Source organism: Sinocyclocheilus grahami, unplaced genomic scaffold, assembly GCF_001515645.1.
Source record: "Sinocyclocheilus grahami isolate Dianchi unplaced genomic scaffold, SAMN03320097.WGS_v1.1 scaffold499.1, whole genome shotgun sequence".
Lineage (NCBI taxonomy): Eukaryota > Metazoa > Chordata > Actinopteri > Cypriniformes > Cyprinidae > Sinocyclocheilus > Sinocyclocheilus grahami.
Window position 1 is genome coordinate 546,663 of NW_015505678.1, and position 22,971 is coordinate 569,633.

The following is a 22,971-nucleotide window of genomic DNA, read 5'->3' on the forward strand; positions in this document are numbered from 1 at the left end:
AAAACTGTGGAGATGATCGTGGACTTCAGGAGAAAACCCCTGCACTCCCCCCACTTACCATCATGAACAGCACTGTTGCTGCAGTGGAGTCATTCAGGTTCCTGGGCACCACCATCTCTCAGGACCTGAAGTGGGACACTCGCACAGACTCCATTGCAAAAAAGGCCCAGCAGAGGTTGTACTTCCTTTGCCAGCTGAGGAAATTCAACCTGCCACAGGAGCTGCTCAAACAGTTCTACTCTGCTATCATTGAGTCGGTCCTGTGTTCATCCATTACTGTCTGGTTTGGTTCAGCAGCCAAATCAGACATCAAGAGACTACAATGGCGAGTCAGGACTGCTGAGAGGATTATTGATGCCCCTCTGCCCAGCCTCCAAGATCTTTACATCTCCAGAGTGAGGAAAAGGGCTATAAAAATCACCTTGGACCCCTCACACCCAGCCCACTCGCTCTTCGAACTGTTGCCTTCTGGTCGGCGCTACAGAGCACTGACCACCAGAACAGCCAGACATAAGAGCAATTTTTTACCGCAGGCTATATTCAGCCTGAACAATTAATCCTTCATAATTACACATCGTCCATCACAACTAACATAGTTATCTGACATATTTATATTCACTTTGTAAATAACATATCTATCTGCACACTAATAAACATATCTGTACATTTATCTAAACAATTAAATTTTTTCCTATACTTCTATTTCTGTATATAGTACGATTCTGATTCTGATTCACACACTCGTGCCTGTTGTATAAATGCAATATCACACTCTGAGTCATGAGATATGGCTGTGTATCGGCACGCTGTGATTACCTACGGCCGAATCACAGCCATGCCGATATACAGCCATACCTCACTCCTACTCGTGTGATATTGCTCATATAAACACTACCAGTCAAAAGTTTTTGAACAGTAAGACTTAAAACTTTTTTTTAAGAAGTCTCTTCTGCTCATCAAGCCTGCATTTATTAGATCCAAAATGCAGCAAAAGCAGTAATATTGTGAAATATTTTTTACTATTTAAAATAATTGCTTTCTATTTGAATATATTTTAAAATGTAATTGATTGCTGTGATCAAAGCTGAATTTTTAGAATCATTACTCCAGTCTTAAGTGTCACATGATCCTTTAGAAATCCTTCTAATATGCTGATTTGCTGCTCAATTTTGTATTATTATTATTATCATCAATATTTAAATCAGTTGAGTACATTTTTATTTTCAGGATTCTTTGATAAATAGAAAGGTCTAAAGATCAGCATTTATCTGAAATAAAAAACTTTTGTAACATTATACACTATACCATTCAAAAGTTTGGAGTTAGTATAATTTTCATTTTTTTTGGATTAATTTGATCAAAAGTGATGATAACGACATTTATGATGTTACGAACAATTTCTATTTCAGATAAATGCTCTTCTGCCTTATCCTTTGGGGGTCAAGGCTCACTCCTCTAGAAGTTGGCCTTCGGGACGGCGGGCCCCGCCTTCTCTTGCCACTCCTGGCTCCCCTTTCTCTCACCTTAGTTGTGCTCTTCCACACTTTGCTCTTCTCGTTCCCAAAGTGCTTCGACGCAGCTTGAGTTCCTGAAGAGGAACGTCTCAGGTTACGTATGTAACCATGGTTCCTCGAGGGAACGAGACTCTGCGTCTCGATGCCATACTTCCAGCATCCCTGCCAGCGCTTGCTTCATTCCTGGAAGCTGATGCCGGCTCCACCGCACGTGCTTTTAAGTTTCCTGGTCGATGACGTCACCCGACTATGACGTCTCGCCCTTTCCATTGGACTGATTACACATGTAATTCAGAGCATGGTCACGCAGAGGGCGTTCCCAAAGCGCTTTGACACAGCGTCTCGTTCCCTCGAGGAACCATGATTACATACGTAACCTGAGACGTTTCATCTGGTCTTGTTGAGATATATAGTTGAGTTTCATCAGCATAACAATGGAAAGTAATCCCGTATTTTCTAATAATATTACCGAGGGGCAACATGTATATTGAAAATAGCAGAGGGCCTAGGACAGATCCTTGTGGCATATCACACATATCAATAAAACATATATCTTGAATGCACCGTAAGATATTTTTGTATAAAAGCACCTGGCAGATGCATAAAATCAAACACACATAGTCAGGAGCCACAGAAATTTGCAGGATGAACATACAGTAAATGTCAAAAGTCAAAGCAGTGGCCATTCATCTATCCTTCATCATCTCTTTAAAACAGCCTTGATCAAATGCACCTCCACTCGCTGAATATAAAGTGCTGCACAGTCCTCAGAAACTAAAACACCAACCACCTGTAGCTAATATTAACCCACTGGCATTGTAAAGAACCTGAAATAAACCTTTAGATCAGTGCTATTAGAGGATGCTGTATTCTCTCTTGAGATTCAGGAAGAAAATTACTAAATCTTCCAAAAACCTGAACATTAAGATGAACCAGTCAGCAGAGCACACATACACACACACACACACACACACAAACAAACAAATAAAGATGAATTCCATGATTAACATTTAAATGCATGACAAAAAACACTGACACTGGAACACAGAAGAACACAAAACGCCGAAGAGGGCCAGAGCTACAGAATGTGAATAATGAAAATTATTTATTGACTGTGAACATTTGAATTGAAAAGTAATTTCACTGATACACATAAAAAGTACAGAAACACGTCTGATCTTAATGTTTATGAGGATTTATTACACACATTTACTCTTACATGTTATTTCAGTGACAGAAGTTCAGCTGCAGTGTTAATGTCATGAAGATAAAAGAAGAGAGTCTCCAACATCTCACTATCACTGATTATCATGGAGCTCAAAGCATTATGGGTAGAATAATGCAGTTCTATTCTGATTCATCAACAGTTCCACTCTTGATCCCCTAGAAACCAAAAACCCAGGATAGAGCGGCTGAGTGAATGTGGTCTGGACTGTGTGGATGAGGCTCATTGTGTCAGAGACGCTGTAGAAGGACAGAGTTCCTGCACTGTGATCCAATTCCCTTCCTATTCTACTGCTGATGGACTCTACAGGGAGATCAGTCACCACGTTATTGTGTCTGAATAAGTATCTGGAGGGATTGCATTGCAAACTCCAGGACTGATCATTATTTCCAAACAAACACGCCTTACTCTGTCCCTTCCTGCTGATGCTCTTATATGACACTGATGTACGCACACCAGGTTCACCTCCACTCCACTCCAGCTCCCAGTAACAGCGTCCACACACACTCTCGCTACACAACACCTGAGACCAAAAATCAAATCTGCCTGGATGATCAGGATACGGCTGATCTGTATTAGTGCCAGTAATCACTCTGTTGCTCTCAGACAGACGGAGACGTTTATGTGCTGTGTTTGTATCCAGAGTGAGCTGATGGGAATCTAATGGAGATAAAACACATCAGAATCAGGAATTATGAATCTGTTTGATCTTTTCATGTATATTAACTCTTCATTTTCAGTGTATCATCAGTCTCCAGATATCCTGTACAAATCATATTTTACATAATCAATTATAAAACTCTTCTTTCACCTTCTACAGGAAGAACATGAACACACTCAGTGAGTTTTTCTGCTTGTTTTCTTACTGACTTACATTGTAGGAAATTGTTCTTGGTCCTGGAAACAATGTTGAATGTGACTGTGGAAATCAACAGACATAAACAGTGTGATTCTCATGATCCTGCATCCATTCCTAAGATATTTCTAATATGATGTTCTCTATGATATGAGATGATGATGGACTGGTTTCTGAGAGCAGATGCATCTCCAGGACTATACCTCTGTCTGAGATCTTCTTGAGCTCCTCTTTGCAGAAATCCTCCAGTTTGTCTATCAGCTGATGAACAGATTCTCTCAGGCCATTAGAAGAGAAGAGAGAATCGTCATTTATGTCTGTTGATGCAGGAAGTGCTGAGAGAGTCTGGAATCTCTACAGAAAACATAAATCAACACTCATTAGCACCACACTTCACCCAATAACCTGCAGGAACATCAGATTTGTGCAGCTCTTGTTGACTTGACTGATCTTTAGTAACTCACCTCAATCCAGCACTTTCACAGCATCAGCTACATTCTTCTCATATTCATTATAGATCTACAGATTCTAGTGTTTTCCACACTATATGTGAACTTTCTAGGAAATAGTTTGGATAACACATCTGCTAAGAATGTAAATGTCCATCTAACAGCTCAGGCACATCAATGGAGTCTCATTGTAGGGTTGAGTAGATTTGCTCAAAAAAGCAGCTTAAAGGCTATGATTAGATTGACCATTATTTATAACTTTAGAGCAGTTAGTGACACTGAAACTTCGAAAACAATAATGCTGTCTATTGGCAATCAGTCTCATCAGGATTTCAGACAAAAATACAAGGTTCCGTAAATAATGCCGTGTTTGATTTTGCATTAAATTCTGCAATCGCAGAATTGTGAAATCCTGGACTGACTGAATAATGCTTTAGCGCATTGAAACCAAAAAGAAGCTGACTGGGTCTTAAAGGCATAGTTCACCCAAAAGTGAATATTTTCTGTTAATTTACTCACCCACAGGGCATTCAAGATATAGGTGACTTTTTTTCTTCAGTTGAACAGAAAAGAACATTTCTTTTAGCTGAAACCACGGTCCTTGGAGATTCATAAAATGCAAGTCAGCGGCTACCTGTCTTTGCGAATAAAAAAAAACATATCAAGAAACACAAAATTAATACCTGTGAACTTCAGTTCCTCCAAAAGTCAGTGAAATGAGGAAACAGTTTGATTTGGAACGAAGACCGATGAGCCGATGATATGCGCATGCGTGAACCGAACACTTGAATGAAGGGAACAAATGAATGTTTTAATGGTTTGTCATTATTTATATAAAAAAGTGAGAGACTAGTTTATTCACTTTATATGCTTTAGACATGTAAAATATCCACGTTTCCCATCATTGTTGGGTGCTTTAATATTCTAATTATGTATACATTATGTCATTGCGTGATTATGTAAATTAACTAGTGAACTGAACCAGTTCATTGAAAATGACTGTCTGAAAGAATTGGATTTTCACGTTGCATGAGGGTCTGGATTACCAGTAATAACGTTGCAAATGATGTTCAGTTTCTTGTACAGACAGACTGTTTCACTTCATAAGACATCAATATATTGTCAGGAACCATGGGTATTCATTTTGTGTTTCCTGATTTGCTTTATTTTTATTCTCAAAAACGTGCAGCTGCTGACTTGCATTATATCTGTCATGATCTCTAGCTGGTGTGCCCATGAGGGCACTCCATCCCTTACCTTCACCTTCTCACCCCATCCTTACACCGTTGTCATGCTGCCCATAACAGAAAACTCAGCCATACCCAGATCCAGTGACTTTTTGAGTGTTTCCAGGTCAATCATGGACCCAGCGATCAGGTTAGTTTACCTTCATCAGGGAATGCATTCTCTCAAGAACCACATTCAGGACTTTAGACATTGCATATCTCTCTGATCTCCCAGACTTTGCACTAACTCTGAGACTCTGAGCCTGCTCCAGTCCACGAATCTGCTCCAGAACCCGCTGCGGTCTGTGGGTCTGGTCCGGAGCCTGCTCCAGTCCATGAGTCTGCTCCAGCTCCTCCTGAGGTGGCAGTGTCTGCTTCAGCTCCTCTCTGGGCTGTGACGTCTACTTCTGAACTCTCAGCCTAACCACTAAAGTGGTCCTCAGTGCCATCATCTCCACCCTAGTGGTCATCAGCTCCACCGTGGGGATCTTCGGTCCCGTCTGCTCAGCTGTGGTGGTCCTCAGCTCTGCCCTGGTGCTCTTCAGCTCCACCAGCACTGCCCTTTTGGTCTTCAGCTCCGCTCTGGTGGTCTGCTGCTCAGCCTGCTTTGTCGGCTCTGCCCTGGTTTCCTACTCCGCCGGCTCTGCCTCAGTCTCCAGGTCCTCCACCTCCACAGCGACCTGGCCCTCCATCCCTCTCCCCTTTTCCGCCTCCGCTCTGCCTCACTCCTGAACTTCTATGACACTTTGGGGAGCGTCTGGAAGCCACTCCTTAAGGGGCTCTGTCATGATCTCCAGCTGGAGTGCCCATGAGCTCCTCTAGAGGGCACTCCTCTAGAGGGGACTTCATTTCCCAGAAAACCCAGCCTTTGAACTAATTACAGACACATCTGTTTCCCATTAGGAGGACTATTTAAGTTGCACTCTCACACTCACACATTTATGAGTCTTGTTTAACTGTTTGAGGACATTTCTAAGCGTTTCCTTGTTTCCTTGCCTTCGTGTTTTTGTCTTTGGGTTGTTCCCTGGTTTGTGATAATTTGCTGCCTGCCTTGACCGATGCCTGTTATTTGGATTATTCTTTTATTTTGCCCTAGGACATAGATGTTTACTGGTGTTTGACCCTGCCTCTTTCAATTATGCTCTTTAAGAAAGCTTGCACTTGGATCCGCTACGCCGCCTGTAACAATATCAGTCACCACGGAACACAGTTTCAGCTAAAAACAAATAATTTGTGGCACCTTGAATTTTTGTCTGAAATTCTTTTGGGACTGATTGCTAATATACAGAATCACTTCATGTTTGGGGTCTTCATGGTCAAATTTATCATGCAGGCAAATCAAAATAAATTTTATCAGCTTTGAAGATCACCTGATCCAATTTTTAAAAAGTTGAAAAGTTAGTGAACTGTTGGTGAAGTTTAACAGCTTAATATATCTTATAATATATCCGGAAGAAAGAGCTCAGAGAAATGATTACTAACGGTGTGCTTCCACTGGCACGTAGCAAGCGCAGCGGAGCAAGATTTTTCAATTAATTCCTATGGAAGTTGAGCTTAAACGCTTGTGCGGTGCATTATGGGATTAAAAGTGGCACGGAGAAAGCGTTGAGAGCGGCCGAGAGCATCAAAAAGGTTGGGCATTCCTCGACTTTATGCAAATATTGAGCGAAAAACGGAGCGCAGATTTGACGCTGTAGTGGAAACGCACCATAAGAGATTTCCAGAGCTGAAAGCCATTTGTAAGCGGTGTCTCTCTCAAAAGAAGATGATTAAATAAGAGTCTGACTGACGATTATATAGTAAGACCCTCATAAAATGTTTCTCTGTGAGTCTCTGTCACAGCAGGATCTGACTCAAGTCCACTATGATCCTGTTCTTCTAGATCTGTGTTACCTGCAGGAACTGGATGTGATCCTGTGTGTGTGAAAGCTGCTCCAGCTCAGCGTCTCTCCTCCTCAGATCATTGATCTCCTGCTCCAGTCGCTCCAGTCGTCCTTCAGCTCGACTCACTGCAGTCTTCTCCTGATCTCTGATCAGCCGTATCAGCTCAGAGTGGCTTCTCTTAATGGAGCGGATGAGCTCAGTAAAGATCCTCTCACTGTCCTCCACTGCTGTCTGTGCAGAGCGCTGTTAGGACACACAGTGATTCAGGCTTCAGTGAGTCTGAACTGAGATGGAGACAAACTTCTCTTCTTCTCCAGACTCACCTTATGAGACTCCACAGCCTCTCTCAGCTGCTGAAGATCTTTCTCTCTCTGCTGGATTCTCTGCTGGAACGTCTTCTGCGTCTCCTTCAGCTGCTTCTGCAGGACAAACAGATGATAGTGAATCTCACAGAAAACTACTGTCACTAAATCATCATGTGAGCAGATGAATCCAGTAAACGTGGAACTGATAACTAATGACTGTAGGTTCAAACTGTAGAAGGGATGATGGATCATTTACCACCATTGTACATAAATTAATATAAAGATTCAGACCTGTTTCACACTACAAGTGTGAGTATTATAAAAAAGAAACTGACACAGATGCAAACTGAAATTGTTTCTGCATCATTAATCTGTGGCTCTACACATAAAATAAATGGACTATTGGATCACTACACTGAGTATTAACTTGATCGCTAGTTTTAAATACCTGTTTCTCTGTCCTCTGTGCTGCAGCTGATACAGTGTTGTGGTTTTTATGTTCATATTTTGTACACAGCTTACAAATGCATTGTTGATCAGTCATGCAGTACATCTCCAGATGTTTCTCATGTTTCTGGCAGATCATCTCCTGCAGTCGTCCAGTGGCATCGATCAGTTTGTGTGGCTTACGTGAATAAAATTCCTCATGATGGTCAACATGATTCTGACAGTAAGATTCCAGACACACCAGACAGGACTTGACGGCTTTGTATTTTCTTCCAGTACAGACGTCACACTGCACATCTCCAGCTCCAGCTTCACAGTCAGCAGGACGTTTCCTCTTCTTTAATTTCTTCACCATTTCAGCCAAGATGGTGTTTCTAGCTAAAGCAGGTCTTGGACTGAAGGTCTGTCTGCACTGAGGGCAGCTGTAGACTCTCATCTGATCCTCCTGATCCCAGAAGCCTGTAATACAGCTCTTACAGTAACTGTGTCCACACTGGATGCTCACTGGATCCTTCAGGAGATCCAGACCCAGTGGACACGTCAACTCATCCTGAGAAAATCTGGCTTCTGCCATTTTACTGCTTGAATACAGAGACACAAACACAACAGCTCAACTACATTTTCACTTACTTTTTCCCTTAACCCTCAAGTTGTGTTCGGGTTATTTTGACCCGGAGAGAATATTCTTTCTCCTGAAAATGTTACTTAATGTTATCGCATTGGACTAAGATTTACTGACTTTGTTCACACAAGGCATTATTACTTCCACCGCAAAAATGGTTAACTTTCGTTAAACATTTTTTGTCATTCAACCTTGTTACACTTGTGGTTTTTCAAAAAAATTGCTTATAAATCTCTTGTTATGCAATATTATCACCTAATATTGGTATCAATCTTTTTGTCAGCTTGTTTTCTTTCAATTAGAACTGGCTTTGTGTTTATTTTTGTAACTGATTCATCGTAGGCCTCATTAATCTGAGTTTACGTACATCAGTTTTTGAGTAAAAAAAGTGTTATTTGTGGATAATTTTAATCAATATTAAATAAAATATAAAAAATTGCACTGTTTATCACACTAGCATGCTCTAATGTTTAACCAAGACATTTTTTTGAAAAGCTTTTATTTTGTACAAAATTGCAAAAAAAAATCACACTTGTGGTGTTCCCGGGTCAAAAATGACCAGCCTACAAAAAAAAAGCTTATAAATCTCTTGTTATGCTATATTATTACCTAAGATTGGTATCAATCTATTTGTCAGCTTGTTTTCTTTCAATTAGGACTTTGTATTTATACAGAGGTTTTGTATTTATTTTTGAAACTGATTGATCGTAGGCCTCATTGATCTGAGCCTAGGGTTAGGTTTCTTCTCACTGTCTGTAGCATGAGGCAGTACCTGTAACCCAGTCAGGTTGCACAGGGAGTCCAGCTCCTCCAGGATGGCACATCCATACATGCCATCATGAGGAAGTGTGTTGTGTCTCCCAGCACAGGCCGTTACATGAGGAGAGCTGGGCAGGGACGTAGAAGAGCAACAATAATGCTTTTTTCACTCAAAAACTGATGTACGCAAGTTCAGATTAATGAGGCCTACGATAAATCAGTTCCAAAAATAAACACAAAACCAGTCCTAATTGAAAGAAAACAAGCTGACAAAAAGATTGATACCAATATTTGGTGATAATATTGCATAACAAGAGATTTACAGTATAAGCTATTTTTTGTGCCCCGGTCATTTTTGACCGCGAACACCACAAGTGTTATAGGGATTTGAACACAATCTGAGTCATGTGTTTCTTGTTTCTAGATGTCAGTCTCAGACAAACACTCAAAAAATGCAAGTTACAGAGAAGCAGAACAACAGCCTCAAAAAGTGCAATAATACTGCATCCTAATTACTACAGGATTACCCTGAGAAGGGGGAAAATATTAATATGAGACAAAACTCCAGTGGTGTTCTCTCTACTGAAACTTTATGCGGATTGATAAGACAAATTCATGTAAAGCACATTTCCAGAACATTGCTCAGTTTCTTTAAGGGTCCAGAATTATTACAGTTTCATATTGTACCGAGACTAGTTGTAAAAATGGTTAACAATCAACAGATAATAATCTAACTTGAAATAATCAAAACATTTCTCCTTGTAAATAAACATGCACTTTTTAAACTATTGTTCTTTATTCTATTACTTATTTTCTTGTATATACATACTCGAACATTTCTCAATATATACGTATTTGTCTCACATCTATTTCTTCTATATCATTTCCATTGTTCTCCCATTATAAACATATTTCAGGCAAAAATAAACAATATTAGAATAAAGACTCATTTACACATTAAACATCAAAGTCTAACATGTTAACATACAATTTACACGTGCATCTGATGCTTTCCTGTACACAAAATGGAGTCGCTACACTCCCTCTTACCAGTTACTGTGCATCAGTTAACTCATTCAAATCATAAAAAAGTTAAAATAGCCACTATAAACAGTGAAACATTATGCATGAACCCATTTTACACTTTATACAAAATGTTAACCCTCATACCTGAAAAGGGGAAAATATTAATATGAGACAAAACTCCAGCGGTGTTCTCTACTGAAACTTCATGCAGATTGAGAAAACCCACAAAAGTTCCCCCTAGTGTATCGTCATCCAAACCTTTGAAAACCTTAGTTTGACTTATAGATCACAGATCCACAAGAAACCATGTAAACTAACTTTCCATTTACATTATTTGAACAAACAATTTTAAACTTTTTAACCATTTTATGAACTATTTTTAATCATGTTCCTTTTTGGATTATATTATGATATTTCTTAATTACCATTTTAATCTATCACACACTCCCCTACAAAAATAAATGTCATCTCCACATTACCATTCTCTTTCAACACGAGTCTTTCAGTCCCTTTTGTGTTTCACACAAATTTTGTAAGTGTTCTTGTAACTGTTCAGCATTTTAACATCCATGTCCACAACAGTACATGATTGTCCTGAACTTGATAGTTCACTTTTTATATCAAAGCCAAAACAGTCTATAATTTTCTCAAAGTGCAAAAATTTAAAGAGGCATAAAACGACAGTCCATCTTTTTGGAGTTCAAGAGTCCAACAATTTCTAGAGTTGGGTACGGAAACCCTGTGCCAATATGGCACTGGTACCTATAAAGAAAGGAAAAGGAAAGGACGTAACGTGTACAAGTTTGGTGTCCCATACTCAAAATTAGTGCTCTGCATTTGACTCATCCAAGCGCACACACACACAGCAGTGAGTAGTGGACACACACCAGGAGCCATGGGTAGCAATTTTTGCTGCGGTGCAGTTGGGGATTCGGTGCCTTGCTTGAGGGTCTCACCTCAGTTGTGGTATTGAGTGTGGAAGAGAGCGCCCCCACCTACATTCCCTGCCAGTACAGAGACTTGAACCCATGACCTTTGAGTTACAAGTTCAACTCTCTAACCATATGGCCACGACTGCCCCACTATATAACTGGTATGTACTAGAACCAAATCAGAATGGAGATTTCGGTGCCACTTAAATGCCTGAGCGATTGATTGAAATAATTGTTCTGTGGTTCTCTAAAACGGAAGTAAGAAGCATCATTACTGGCACCACACATGAAAAATAATTCCCCGACTGAGAAAGTGCATTCTCAGTGAGTTCGAAATGCATGTGAACAACTTAAAATTTAAAATGAGACCATCCAAGAAGGGTGTGAATGCAGCAATTACACTTGCTATGACAGCAGCAGGTAGCCTACCATTAGCTAGCTAAGCTAAGCTGAACACACTTAAATTAAAATTCCTAAAGTTAAACTTCCATATTAATTACTTGCAATGAGAAGCGTTTCTAAACTGGTTGTCCAACAAAAGAGAACGTAACGTTTTTACTCCACAATACCAGTCAAATGCTTCCTTTTGTGATCTGATGTGGCTTCTTTTCACAGAATGAGGCAGAAAATATGTTCTATACTGCAAAAAGGCTATGACGATTAGCAATGGATGATAAATATACTTATTCATCCTTAAGTATTATGAAAATAGAGATGGCTTGAATAACACAGACAGAGAATACAATTTGTCGCAGTCAAGTGTTATTGTCTTTGTTTTATCATTCAAAATGTTTATATCTTCTGTTTACTCTGTTACAACAGTAGCAATACCTTTGTTCAAATGAGAGATTTCCTGGAGTGTCATCAGTTCTGTTACTTCTGTGATGCATATGTGGAGTTTTCGTGCGAGGGTGCCTGGTACCATTTTAAAAGTATCGACTGGCACCAGTAACGTAAAAAACCAAAATGATACACAACCCTAACAGCTTCTCAAGACTACAGTCCATAAGGCAAAAAGTCCATAGCATTATTAAAAATGTTAAAGTTCAAAGTCTGTTAAAGGTTTGGTAGGCTATTTCAGAAAGGATAGCAATAGCAAGCTAGCTTTGAAAGCAAGATCCCCACCCTCCCTACATAATCACTATGCAAAGCCACGCCTCCTCCAAAACACATGAACGTGCTGAGGCAGACCAGAGACTAACCAGCGACACGATGAGAGACGGCGTTGGTGGACAGTTGAATGCAACAATGTCAGATTACCTCATGTCTCATTCACCTCTGAGAAAACCTTACAGTACAAAGCTCATATTACAATAATAGCACCTTTCATTCTCACTGGAACATGCTGATGACGTATCATGTCTGTGTAAAGGGTGGGCAGAGGTATGCAAATACATATTTTGATAGGCAGGCAGGGCAGCCTATTGTAATGTTCGGACCGAACATTTTGATTGGATGAACATTTTATGGTCCTACAACTTCCACAGACAATATAAATACACATAAATACGTATAGACCACTAAACTTAGTGATTGCTATCGGGATGTGAAGAGACTTTCAACCAGTATAACAAAACATTTTTTTGAGCCAAATCACCTATCCTGCCTTTAAAGGAGATATTCCTCAGACAAAACAGTCCATATTCCCTTTTTTCCAACATTTAAAAGTTTAAGGAATGTCCAGAGCAGTATTCCTAAAACAAAACAATCCATCACTTCTCCAGATGTCAGACTGTAAAAATGCAAAGAAACTTTTGGTTTCACTTAGTTAACAGTTAATGGCACCTGATTAGTGGACTCCATACACAAAAGAAAAATGATAACAGTATTGTTGAACAGGTGGCAACCATGTTGACAGTCCATGAGCAGACCCATACGTTAAGTTCTGTTGCAGTGACTCCAAGATTCCATTTGATTGTCCGACATTATAAGTAGGTATAATCAACTTATCGTAGGTGAGTACTCTTGGTGGGAGTGTTTCTTTCCTAGGCAGCTGGTAAGTTTGCTCTTCTTGACCCTCTTGGTCACTTTTGTAAGGATCCACCTAGATTTTCCCAAAGACGGAATCCAATTGGTGGGTGAAGGTATAGTGTGTTTAGGTCTTTTACTTGTGCTTCTGCCAAGTTCACTTAATTTATCAGGATTTAGTTTCAATTTTAGTCTAGCTCCGTGTTCAATCTGACTCCAATTTCAAGTGATAATTACATTTAGGCAATATTTCTAACTGAAAACTGATCACAGAAATCGATTGTTTATTAATTTAGATATTTTATTATTCAGGAAATCCCATACTTTCAATCATTCGTTCATTAACGACTTGGTATCGCTTAGTAATTCACTTGGCCAACGGTGAACACACAGTACAAAGCCTCCGCTGTAACTTTACCTGAGGGTGTCACAGTTGGACAGTGTTACTTTTTAAAAACTAGTGACTTTTATACTTTTAATGTCATATTTAGTAATATTTGCATTGTTTTATTTCTGTAATCAATAATTTTCTCATTCAGTTGTTTGAGGAGTCACTGCCTCCCTTGCCTACTCGGAGGAAACGCCCCTGGTATATACATATTCTTACTGAACTTAGAGTGAAAAATTTTGGGGAAAAGAGTGGGAGGGAGAGGGAGAGAGGGCAGAAGAGAGAAGGGGGTCATAAATGAGCAAAGGGGGTGGTGGTGTTTGCTTATGGTGTTGATAAGAAGCTAATAATAAATCATAAAAACATAAAATAAAAATAATCAAGGCTTAACACTTGAACACTAAGAATATATTATTTAGTTTGTTTACCTGCATGCCAATATGAACATTAGAGAACTGCAAACATGCAAATAACAAAAAAAAACATAGCAAATGTGTTGTTAAATTATTGAAATATGAATTTCCTCAAAAATATTTCAAGTAAATATTTTATTTTCATGGGGTTGACTGACAAAAACAATTGGGAATACCTGCATGGCACAGTTAGTTCCACAACGAACAGGGACTTTTGCGAGGTTGACCACAGGATTAGGTCCGGCTTGAGGTTAGTTGTGATTATCTTATGCAGAAAGCTGAGCTTCTGGTCTAAATCAACCTGCATTTTTGTAATTGACTTCACTGGAAGTATGCTACTCTTTTGAAAGCGGTGGATTTTAAGACTCCACGCTTTGGAGTAAGGAGGGCATTGGTGGTCGTTCTCCTTCGTTCGAGGATAATCACCAGTTGTCTCAGGGCCTTATTGTGCCTCCAGGCCTTAGGAAAGACCGGTTTTGCGGCCAACAAGGATGTGCCTTAATTTTGCTGGTGTTTAACAGAGAGGACATGATGGATCTTCTCCAATTCACTGGTTTAGAGTTTTGGGTTTGGGAAGAACATTATAGGTGGCTCTGATGATGAAACTCTGCTTCCCTCCATCTCCCAAAGGTCCTTCCAGGTGAGCTTACGTTTCTCCAGTTTTCCCCAGTTAGTCCATTGACCCTGTCTGGACTGCGAGATTGCCTTTGTTCATCTCTCTGCCTCCTCTTGCTGCCGGACCTTGGCTAATATAAGATTTTTTTTCTGGGTAGATGTTGCCATGTACTATTTGGGTCGGCTTGTCCTGACAATGTCTCTATGCCTAAGAGCATATTTTGCTTGCTGTATGGCCTCAGTTGGGGTCCAGTTCCTTCCAGTTGGCAGTCTGGGAGCAGCCACTTTTATTATAGCATCCTGAGACTCGGTCAGGGTCATGTCCAGTCTCACTTTGGTGCATTTGTACTCTTCATTGATTTCAGTCAACACAAACAGAGGTTGAGAAAAGCACATTGTCAATTTGCAGTACTCAAACACACTGATCCTACTGTCTATATGAGGATTTGTTACATTTATTCTGACATGCTTTTTAAGTAACAGAAGTTCAGCAACAGTATTAAAGCCAGAAAGAGAAAAGAAGAGAATCTATAACATCTCACTGTTGCTGATTTATCATGCAGCTCAGAGCATTATTTGGAGAATCTCTCGTCAATCTAATCTGGTTCATCAACACAGTTTCACTGATGATCCAGAACCAAAAGCAAACCCAGGATAGAGCGGCTGAGTGAATGTGGTCTGGAGTATGAGAATGAGGCTCATTGTGTCAGAGATGCTGTAGAAGGACAGAGTTCCTGCGCTGTAATCCACAAACACTCCTATTCTACTGCTGATGGGCTTTACACGGAGACGAGTCCATATGTTATTGTGTCCAAATGAGTAATTGGAGGAAGAGCAGTCTAAACTCCAGGACTGATCATTATATCCAAACAAACACTCATGACCCCGTCCCTTCCTGCTGATGCTCTTATATGACACTGATATAAACACACGTCCACTCCACTCCAGCTCCCAGTAACAGTGTCCACACACACTCTCTCTACACAACACCTGAGAATAACTATCAAATCTGTCTGGATGATCAGGATACGGCTGATCTGTGTCAGTGTCAGTAATCACTCTGTTGCTCTCAGACAGATGGAGGCGTTTATTTACTGTGTTCAGATCCAGAGTGAACTGATTGGAATCTGATGGAGATAAAACACATCATCATCAGTGTCTCAGTACAGATGACCAAATATCCTGCGCAAATCTTTTACATCATCAATTATAAAACTCTTCTTTCACCTTCTTTAAGAAGAACATGAACACACTCAGTGAGATTTTCTGCTTGTTTTCTTACTGACTTACATTGTAGGAAGTTGTTCCTGGTCCAGAGAACAATGTTGGTGAATGTGACTGTTGAAATCAACAGACATGAACAGTGTGATTCTCATGATCCTGCATCCATTCCTAAGACATTTCTAATATGATGTTCTCCATGATATGAGATGATGATGGACTCGTTTCTGAGAGCAGATGAATCTCCAGGACTTTACCTCTGTCTGAGATCTTCTTGAGCTCCTCTTTGCAGAAATCCTCCAGTTTGTCTCTCAACTGACGGACAGATTCTTTTAGGCCATCAAAAGAGATGAGAGAAATGAAGGGAACCTCGTTTACGTCTGTAGATTCAGGAGGTGCTGAGAGAGTCTGGAAACTCTACAGAAAACAGAAATCAACACTCATTAGCACCACACTTCACCCAATAACCTGCAGGAACATCAAATTTTTGCAGCTCTTGTTGACTTGACTTATCTTTAGTAACTCATCGCAATCCAGCACTTTCACAGCATCAGCTTCATTCTTCTTATATTCATTATATCACATTAGAGCCACAGATTCTAGTATTTGCCACTTACACTATATGTGAACATTCTAGGAAATAGTTTGGATGATAAAACATCTGCTAAGAATGTAAATGTCCATCCAGTGGCTCAAGCACTTGGAGTATCATTGTAGGGCTAAGTAGATTTGCTAAAGAAAAAGCAGTTCAAAGGCTACGACAATTATTTATAGCTTTATAACGGTTAAAGACACTGAAACTTCACAAACATGTATATTAGCAATCAGTCTCATCGGGATTTCAGAAAAAATGCAAGGTGCCACAAAAAAATTTAGGGTTTGATTTTGCAATAAATTCTGCAATCGCAGTATCGTGAAATCCTGGAGTGACTTAACAATACTTGAGTGCATTGAAACCAAACAGAACCTGAGTGTTGTAGTGAACAGCAGTCAAGATGGCAAAACTCCTTTCTACACAACGTTATATTCTGATGAGATCAAGATTTGTGCACAACAAAGGAATGACTTTTGCCTTCAGATAAACAACACTACCTCTTGTGGAGAGGGGGGGGTTAACATTAACAAACAGTAAACCCCATGCAGGAAATGCTTTGTTCTCCCTTAAGCAGGATTTATACTTTCGCCTAGCTCCGCTCCGCGAGTCTCCGCTTCCCAAACGGATGAGGCTTTTATACTTGTCGTGCTCTCCATTGTACTATTCTTTGAAATGAGAGGGGACGACAAGGAATAATTGTCCTCTAAAACAATCGGGAATCACTGGTGAGAAGAAGTCATTTGCCAGTGCAAGACTGCTCGCGTGATGAATGAGTGATGAATTAATAATTTCTTTATGTACAAAACTGATTAAAATAATCTTAAACTTTCGGGTTTATTTTGCATCAAACACAAGACAACTTTAAGCAAATAGTGTATAAACAGTCTAAATTAATTATATTTCTATTTTTATACAATAAAAATAAAGCGTACTTCAATCAAAAAGCCTTGGACATACTATACAAAAAAAACATATATTATTTTCCCTTAAAGTGTCAAAAGTTGCACCTGGTGCTGTTTGAACTTCACATCAAACTGCTTCTGTTTCACACAAATGCCAGCACAGATGTGCCTGTTTGGCTAGAGTCACCCTGAAGTCATGCATCTTCAGAAGCAGAGCTGCGCAGAAAGTTTTTAAAAATGCTGTGCACACCGCCATGCAAAATGAGGTCACGCACACTCAAAGCAGACTTCCGCCAACACCGCAATGACGTCATATTTTCTGCACGCACCCAAGTGAACTTGAGGATGCATCGAGTATAAATCAGCCTTTACTCAAAGTGTGACTGATCGTAAATCCCCCTCACAGCAGAAACAAGTTTTGCCATGTGGCCAAAGCCACAAAGGAAGAACAGATCTTAACATGCATTCACACAAAATCGATTAAACCTTCTTCACATCCATTTACAGAACTGTATATACTTAATGAGTGGTGTTTTGTTTAACCCTTTAAGACACAATCAGGTTTGGTTTGGTTTCAATATGCTAAGGCATTGCTCTGTCACTCCAGGATTTCATGATTTTGTGATTTCAGAATATATTGCAAAATCAAGCAAACACTCCATTTTGTGGCACCTTGCATTTTTGTCTGAAATCCATGTAGGACTGATTGCTAATATACAGCATGTTACCTACATGTTTGGGGTCTTCATGGTCAAATTTAACAAGCAGGCAAATAAAAATACATTTTATCAGCTTTGAAGATCCCATTTTTTAAAAGTTGAAAAGTTTTGAACTATTGGTGGTGCTAGTGGTGTTTGACAGATAATTATATCTTCCAGAAGAAAGAGCTAAGAGAAAGATTCCTAAGAGATTTCCAGAGCTGAAAGACATTTTTTAAGTGTTGTCTCTTTCAAGAGAAGATGATCAGATGAGAGTCTGACTGATGATTATATAATAAGACACTCATGAAATGTTTCTCTGTGAGTCTCTGTCACAGCAGGATCTGGCTCAAATCCATTATGATCCTGTTCTTCTAGGCAAGGCAAGTTTATTTTTATAGCACATTTCGTACACAATGGTAATTCAAAGTGCTTTACATAAAAGAAAGTAAAATAATCATAAAATATAATCATCAAAATAAAACAAGGAATTTAAAAACTTTGAAAATGATTTAAAAATTGAATTAAAATGAATGTAAGACAGTTAAAATAGAAAATGAGTATACATAAAATACAGTGCAATCATTTCGGGTTGCATAAAATACAGTGAAATACATAAAATGCAATGCAATCAGTTCGGACATCGTACAGTGCTCATTCAATAAATGCACAGCTAAACAGATGAGTTTTGAGTCTAGATTTAAATTTGACTGATGTTTTAGCACAACTGATCTCTTCTGGAAGCTGATTCCAACTGCGGTCGGAGAAATAGCTAAAAGCTAATTCCCCTTGTTTTGTGTGAACCCTTGGTATTTCTTCTAATTGACTCGATTCTGAGTGGTCTGTTAGGTTTATAATCAGTGAACATATCTGCAATGTATTTAGGTCCTAGGCCATTGAGTGATTTATAAACGAGTAAAAGTACTTCAAAATCAATCCTAAACATAACTGAAAGCCAGTGTAAGGACCTGAGGACTGGTGTGATATGCTTTTTTTGGTGTGATACCAGATTTTCTGGTTCTAGTCAGAATCCTGGCAGCAGCGTTCTGGATGAGTTATGTTATATAATGTTATGTTATATAATGTTCTGGACCATTACAATAGTTTACCCTGCTGGTAATAAAGGCATGATGAAGTCTCTCCAAGTCTTGACTGGAAACAAAACATCTAATTCTTGCAATAAATGGTTAAGCACCCTTTTGAAAAAAGATATGGGAAGTGTGTCAAGATAGCAGGTTGACGATTTTAGGTGCTGCACTATTTCTTCCAAAATTTTGCTATCAATTGCTTCAAAAATAGACATAGTATCTTCTTTTTGATATTGCGGTCGAATCTGTCTGACCTCTGCATAACTTGAGGATGTGCTAATCGCCTTCCTGATATTATTGATCTTCTCAGAAAAGAAGGAAGCAAACTCATTGCATTTGCTGTCGGAGAGCATTTCACTGGGAATCTGGCTTGGGGGGTTGTCAGTCTCTCAACAGTAGCAAAAAGAGTGCGAGTGTTGTTTAAGTTACTGTTTATATGGTTTGAGAAGAAGGTCTGTCTAGCTTTGCCTAGTTCCACATTGAAAGCATGAAGGCTGTCTTTATATATGCTATAGTGAATTTCAAGTTTCGTCTTCTGCCACATCCGCTAAACTTTTCTGCATTGTCTTTTCATGCTCTGTACTACTGTTGATTTTCTCCAAGCTGATTTCTGTCTGCCAGTCTTCTTGCTGTCTTTCCCAGGAGCAATATCATCAATAACATTCTTAACTTTTGAGTTAAAGGAATCAAGGAGAAGATTAACAGAGTCTGCAGAAATGCTTGGTGTTAAAGATATAGCCTTCATAAATAGCACACTAGTGTTCTCGTTAATGCATCTCTTTCTGACAGAGACAGATCTAGATTCAGTGGTAGCAGAGATCAATATATCAAAGAAAATACAGTAGTGATCAGATAGTGCTACGTTTAATAGCAGATAGTGCTATTAAAATTCCCTGCAATAGCAAAACAGTCAAACTCTGAGGAAATCATTGATAACATTTCTGTGAACTCTTCAACAAAGGCTGGAGAGTATTTTGGAGGCCTGTAAATAATGATAAACAGAATGCGTGGAGCACCTTTCAGCACAATACCTAGATATTCAAAAGACAAGTACTGACCAAATGACACTTGCTTGCATTGATAGACATCTTTAAATAGAGCAGCTACACCTCCACCTCTCCTAACAGTCCTGCAAACACTCATGAAAGTAAAGTTAGGAGGGGCTGTTTCATTGAGGACTGTTGCACTGCAGTTGACTTCTAGACATGATTAGTTTAGAAACATAAAATCCAGGTTGTTTGTGGTTATTAAGTCATTGATTAGAAATGATTTATTTTTTAGTGAGCGAATGTTTAAAAATGCAAGCTACAGGCACACTGGGTTCCCGCTTGTTCTGTAAACAATTGTGAATGTTGCTGCTATCATAGCGGGGACCCGACACATATCACTGAGAGCTGCTATCAGTTGTTTTTGGTTCACCTACAGCAGAGGTCTCTGTTACCTGCAGGAAATGGATGTGATCCTGTGTGTGTGAAAGCTGCTCCAGCTCAGCGTCTCTCTTCCTCAGATCATTGATCTCCTGCTCCAGTCGCTCCAGTCGTCCTTCAGCTCGACTCACTGCAGCCTTTTCCTGATCTCTGATCAGCCGTATTAACTCAGAGAATCTTCTCTCAATGGAGCGGATGAGCTCAGTAAAGATCCTCTCACTGTCCTCCACTGCTGTCTGTGCAGAGCGCTGTTAGGACACACAGTGATTCAGGCTTCAGTGAGTCTGAACTGAGACGGAGACAAACTTCTCTTCTTCTCCAGACTCACCTTATGAAACTCCACAGCCTCTCTCAGCTGCTGAAGATCTTTCTCTCTCTGCTAGATTCTCTGTAGGAACATCTTCTCTATCTCCTTCAGCTGTTTCTGCAGGACAAATGGATAACAGTAAATATTACATAAAACTACTGTCACTAAATCATCATGTGAACAGATGAATCCAGTAAAAGTGGAACTGATAACTAATGGTTGTAGTTTCAAACTCTAGAAGGGATGACTGACTGTTTACCACCATTGTACATGGATTAATACAAAGATTCAGGCCTGTTTCATTCTACAAGTGTAAGTATCATAAAAGTGAAATTGACACAGATGTAGAGCCTCAAATAGAAAGTGTTTTGCATCATTAATCCGTGGCTCTACACAGAAAATAAACTATTGGATCACTACAATGAGTATTAACTTGATTGCTAGTTTTAAATACCTGTTTCTCTGTCCCCTGTGCTGCAGCTGATACAGTGTTGTGGTTTTTATGTTCATATTTTGTACAGAGCTCACAAATGCATTGTTGGTCAGTCATGCAGTACATTTCCAGATGTTTCTCATGTTTCTGGCAGATCATCTCCTGCAGTCGTCCAGTGGCATCAATCCCTTTGTGTGGCTTACATGAATGAAATTCCTCATGATGGTCAACATGAGTTTGACAGTAAGAGTTCAGACACATCAGACAGGACTTGATGGCTTTGTTTTTTCTTCCAGTACAGACGTCACACTGCACATCTCCAGCTCCAGCGTAACAGTCAGCAGGTAGTTTGGTCTTCTTCAGTTTCTCCACTAGATCAGTCAGCATGGTGTTTCTAGCTAAAGCAGGTCTTGGACTGAAGGTCTGTCTGCACTGAGGGCAGCTGTAGACTCTCATCTGATCCTCTAGATCCCAGCAGACTGTAATACAGCTCTTACAGTAACTGTGTCCACATTGGATTGTCACTGGATCCTTCAGGAGATCCAGACAAACTGTACACATGAACTCATCTTGAGAAAATCTGACTTCTGCCATTTTACTGCATGAATACAGAGACACAAGCACAAAACAGCTCAACTACATCTTCACTTTCTCTTTCCCTTAAGTAGTGTTTCCGGTTTCTGTGTTTGAGTGACGTGTTTAAGACTGTCTCTGATGTCTACTAGATATCAGTCTCATACAAACACTAAAAAAAAAAAAGTTACAGTGAAGCAAGACAACAGCAAGACAAAATCGCAGCAATACTGCATCATGAATACTACAGGATTACTACAGGTCACCTGACCTGCCACCATCCACTGTTAGGCAGTGCTGGGTAGATTACTAACAAATTGTAGTCAGATACTGATTACAGATTATATGATGAAAACTGTAGTCATTTTAGGTCAGTTATAACTGCGCTGTAGACAAACTCACTAGGAGAAAGATAAAAGTTTCTGTCTTTAATCCAAAACACAGATACAGTAATCCAAACACAGGGTAGATAAAGCACAACACTGCAGTAACATAGACAAGACCGGATGAGTAAAACTTAAAACATAGGAACTTAAATACACAGGATAACGAGGTGACACAGCTGAATGGGATCAAAAATCAAATTAGTAACCATGGTGACAAATGTGGGCAAGGGAATTGTGCAAATGAAGTCAAAGTCCAAACTGAACTAAAACCATGACAGTCCGCCTCCTCCCAGAAAGGCGCAACTTCATGCCGGCAGATGGATGGAGGCTTTGGTGGAGGACTAGAACCTGGGAGAGGTGAAAACTGAAGACACCAAGGTGGTGAAGATGGTGGAGAGAGCCATGGAAAGGTCAGGAGCACGGGGAGCCAGATGGTGATCCAGGCCACAGCCATGACAGCGATCCACGGCAGCATTGCTGGAGGGAGGAGCCGTTGGAATGTAGACTTCAATGCCACCATGGTGATGAATGAAGGCAATGGAGCCGATGGAATTGGAGCCCTGGGTACAGACAGAGACCAATGGACCAGACGACACCATAGGCTTTGGAGGCTGCGATGGAGCTGTAGTGATGACACCCCCCCCCCCCCCCCCAAGATGGAACCGAGGTAGGAGGAATGGCATAGCTGTAGGGGTGGGAGAGACGGAGTGTA

The 22,971-nt window shown here is 39.9% G+C and overlaps 1 protein-coding gene and 1 pseudogene across 1 annotated transcript; both read right to left on the reverse strand.

Moving 5' to 3' along the window:
• Window positions 1-2,635: 2,635 nt before the first annotated feature.
• Window positions 2,636-8,480, reverse strand: LOC107554381 (tripartite motif-containing protein 16-like). The gene is made up of 6 exons (XM_016236873.1): window positions 7,908-8,480; window positions 7,478-7,573; window positions 7,164-7,397; window positions 3,799-3,949; window positions 3,614-3,658; window positions 2,636-3,399 (listed from the first exon to the last, which is right to left on the reverse strand). The coding sequence occupies exons 1-6, from the start codon at window positions 8,478-8,480 to the stop codon at window positions 2,840-2,842; spliced, it is 1,659 nt and encodes a 552-aa protein (XP_016092359.1). The 3' UTR covers window positions 2,636-2,839.
• Window positions 8,481-15,238: 6,758 nt separating this feature from the next.
• LOC107554384 (tripartite motif-containing protein 16-like protein) lies at window positions 15,239-21,906 on the reverse strand (annotated as a pseudogene).
• Window positions 21,907-22,971: the final 1,065 nt, after the last annotated feature.

Excerpts from the sequence above, each read along its gene's own strand:
- LOC107554381 (XM_016236873.1), bottom strand. The coding sequence starts at position 8,480 with ATGGCAGAAGCCAGATTTTCTCAGGATGAGTTGACGTGTCCACTGGGT. Across the intron at positions 7,574-7,907 it reads CACAGAGGACAGAGAAACAG|AAGCAGCTGAAGGAGACGCA; the intron begins GTATTTAAAACT and ends TTTGTCCTGCAG. Across the intron at positions 3,400-3,613 it reads CAAGAACAATTTCCTACAAT|ATTCCCATCAGCTCACTCTG; the intron begins GTAAGTCAGTAA and ends TATCTCCATTAG.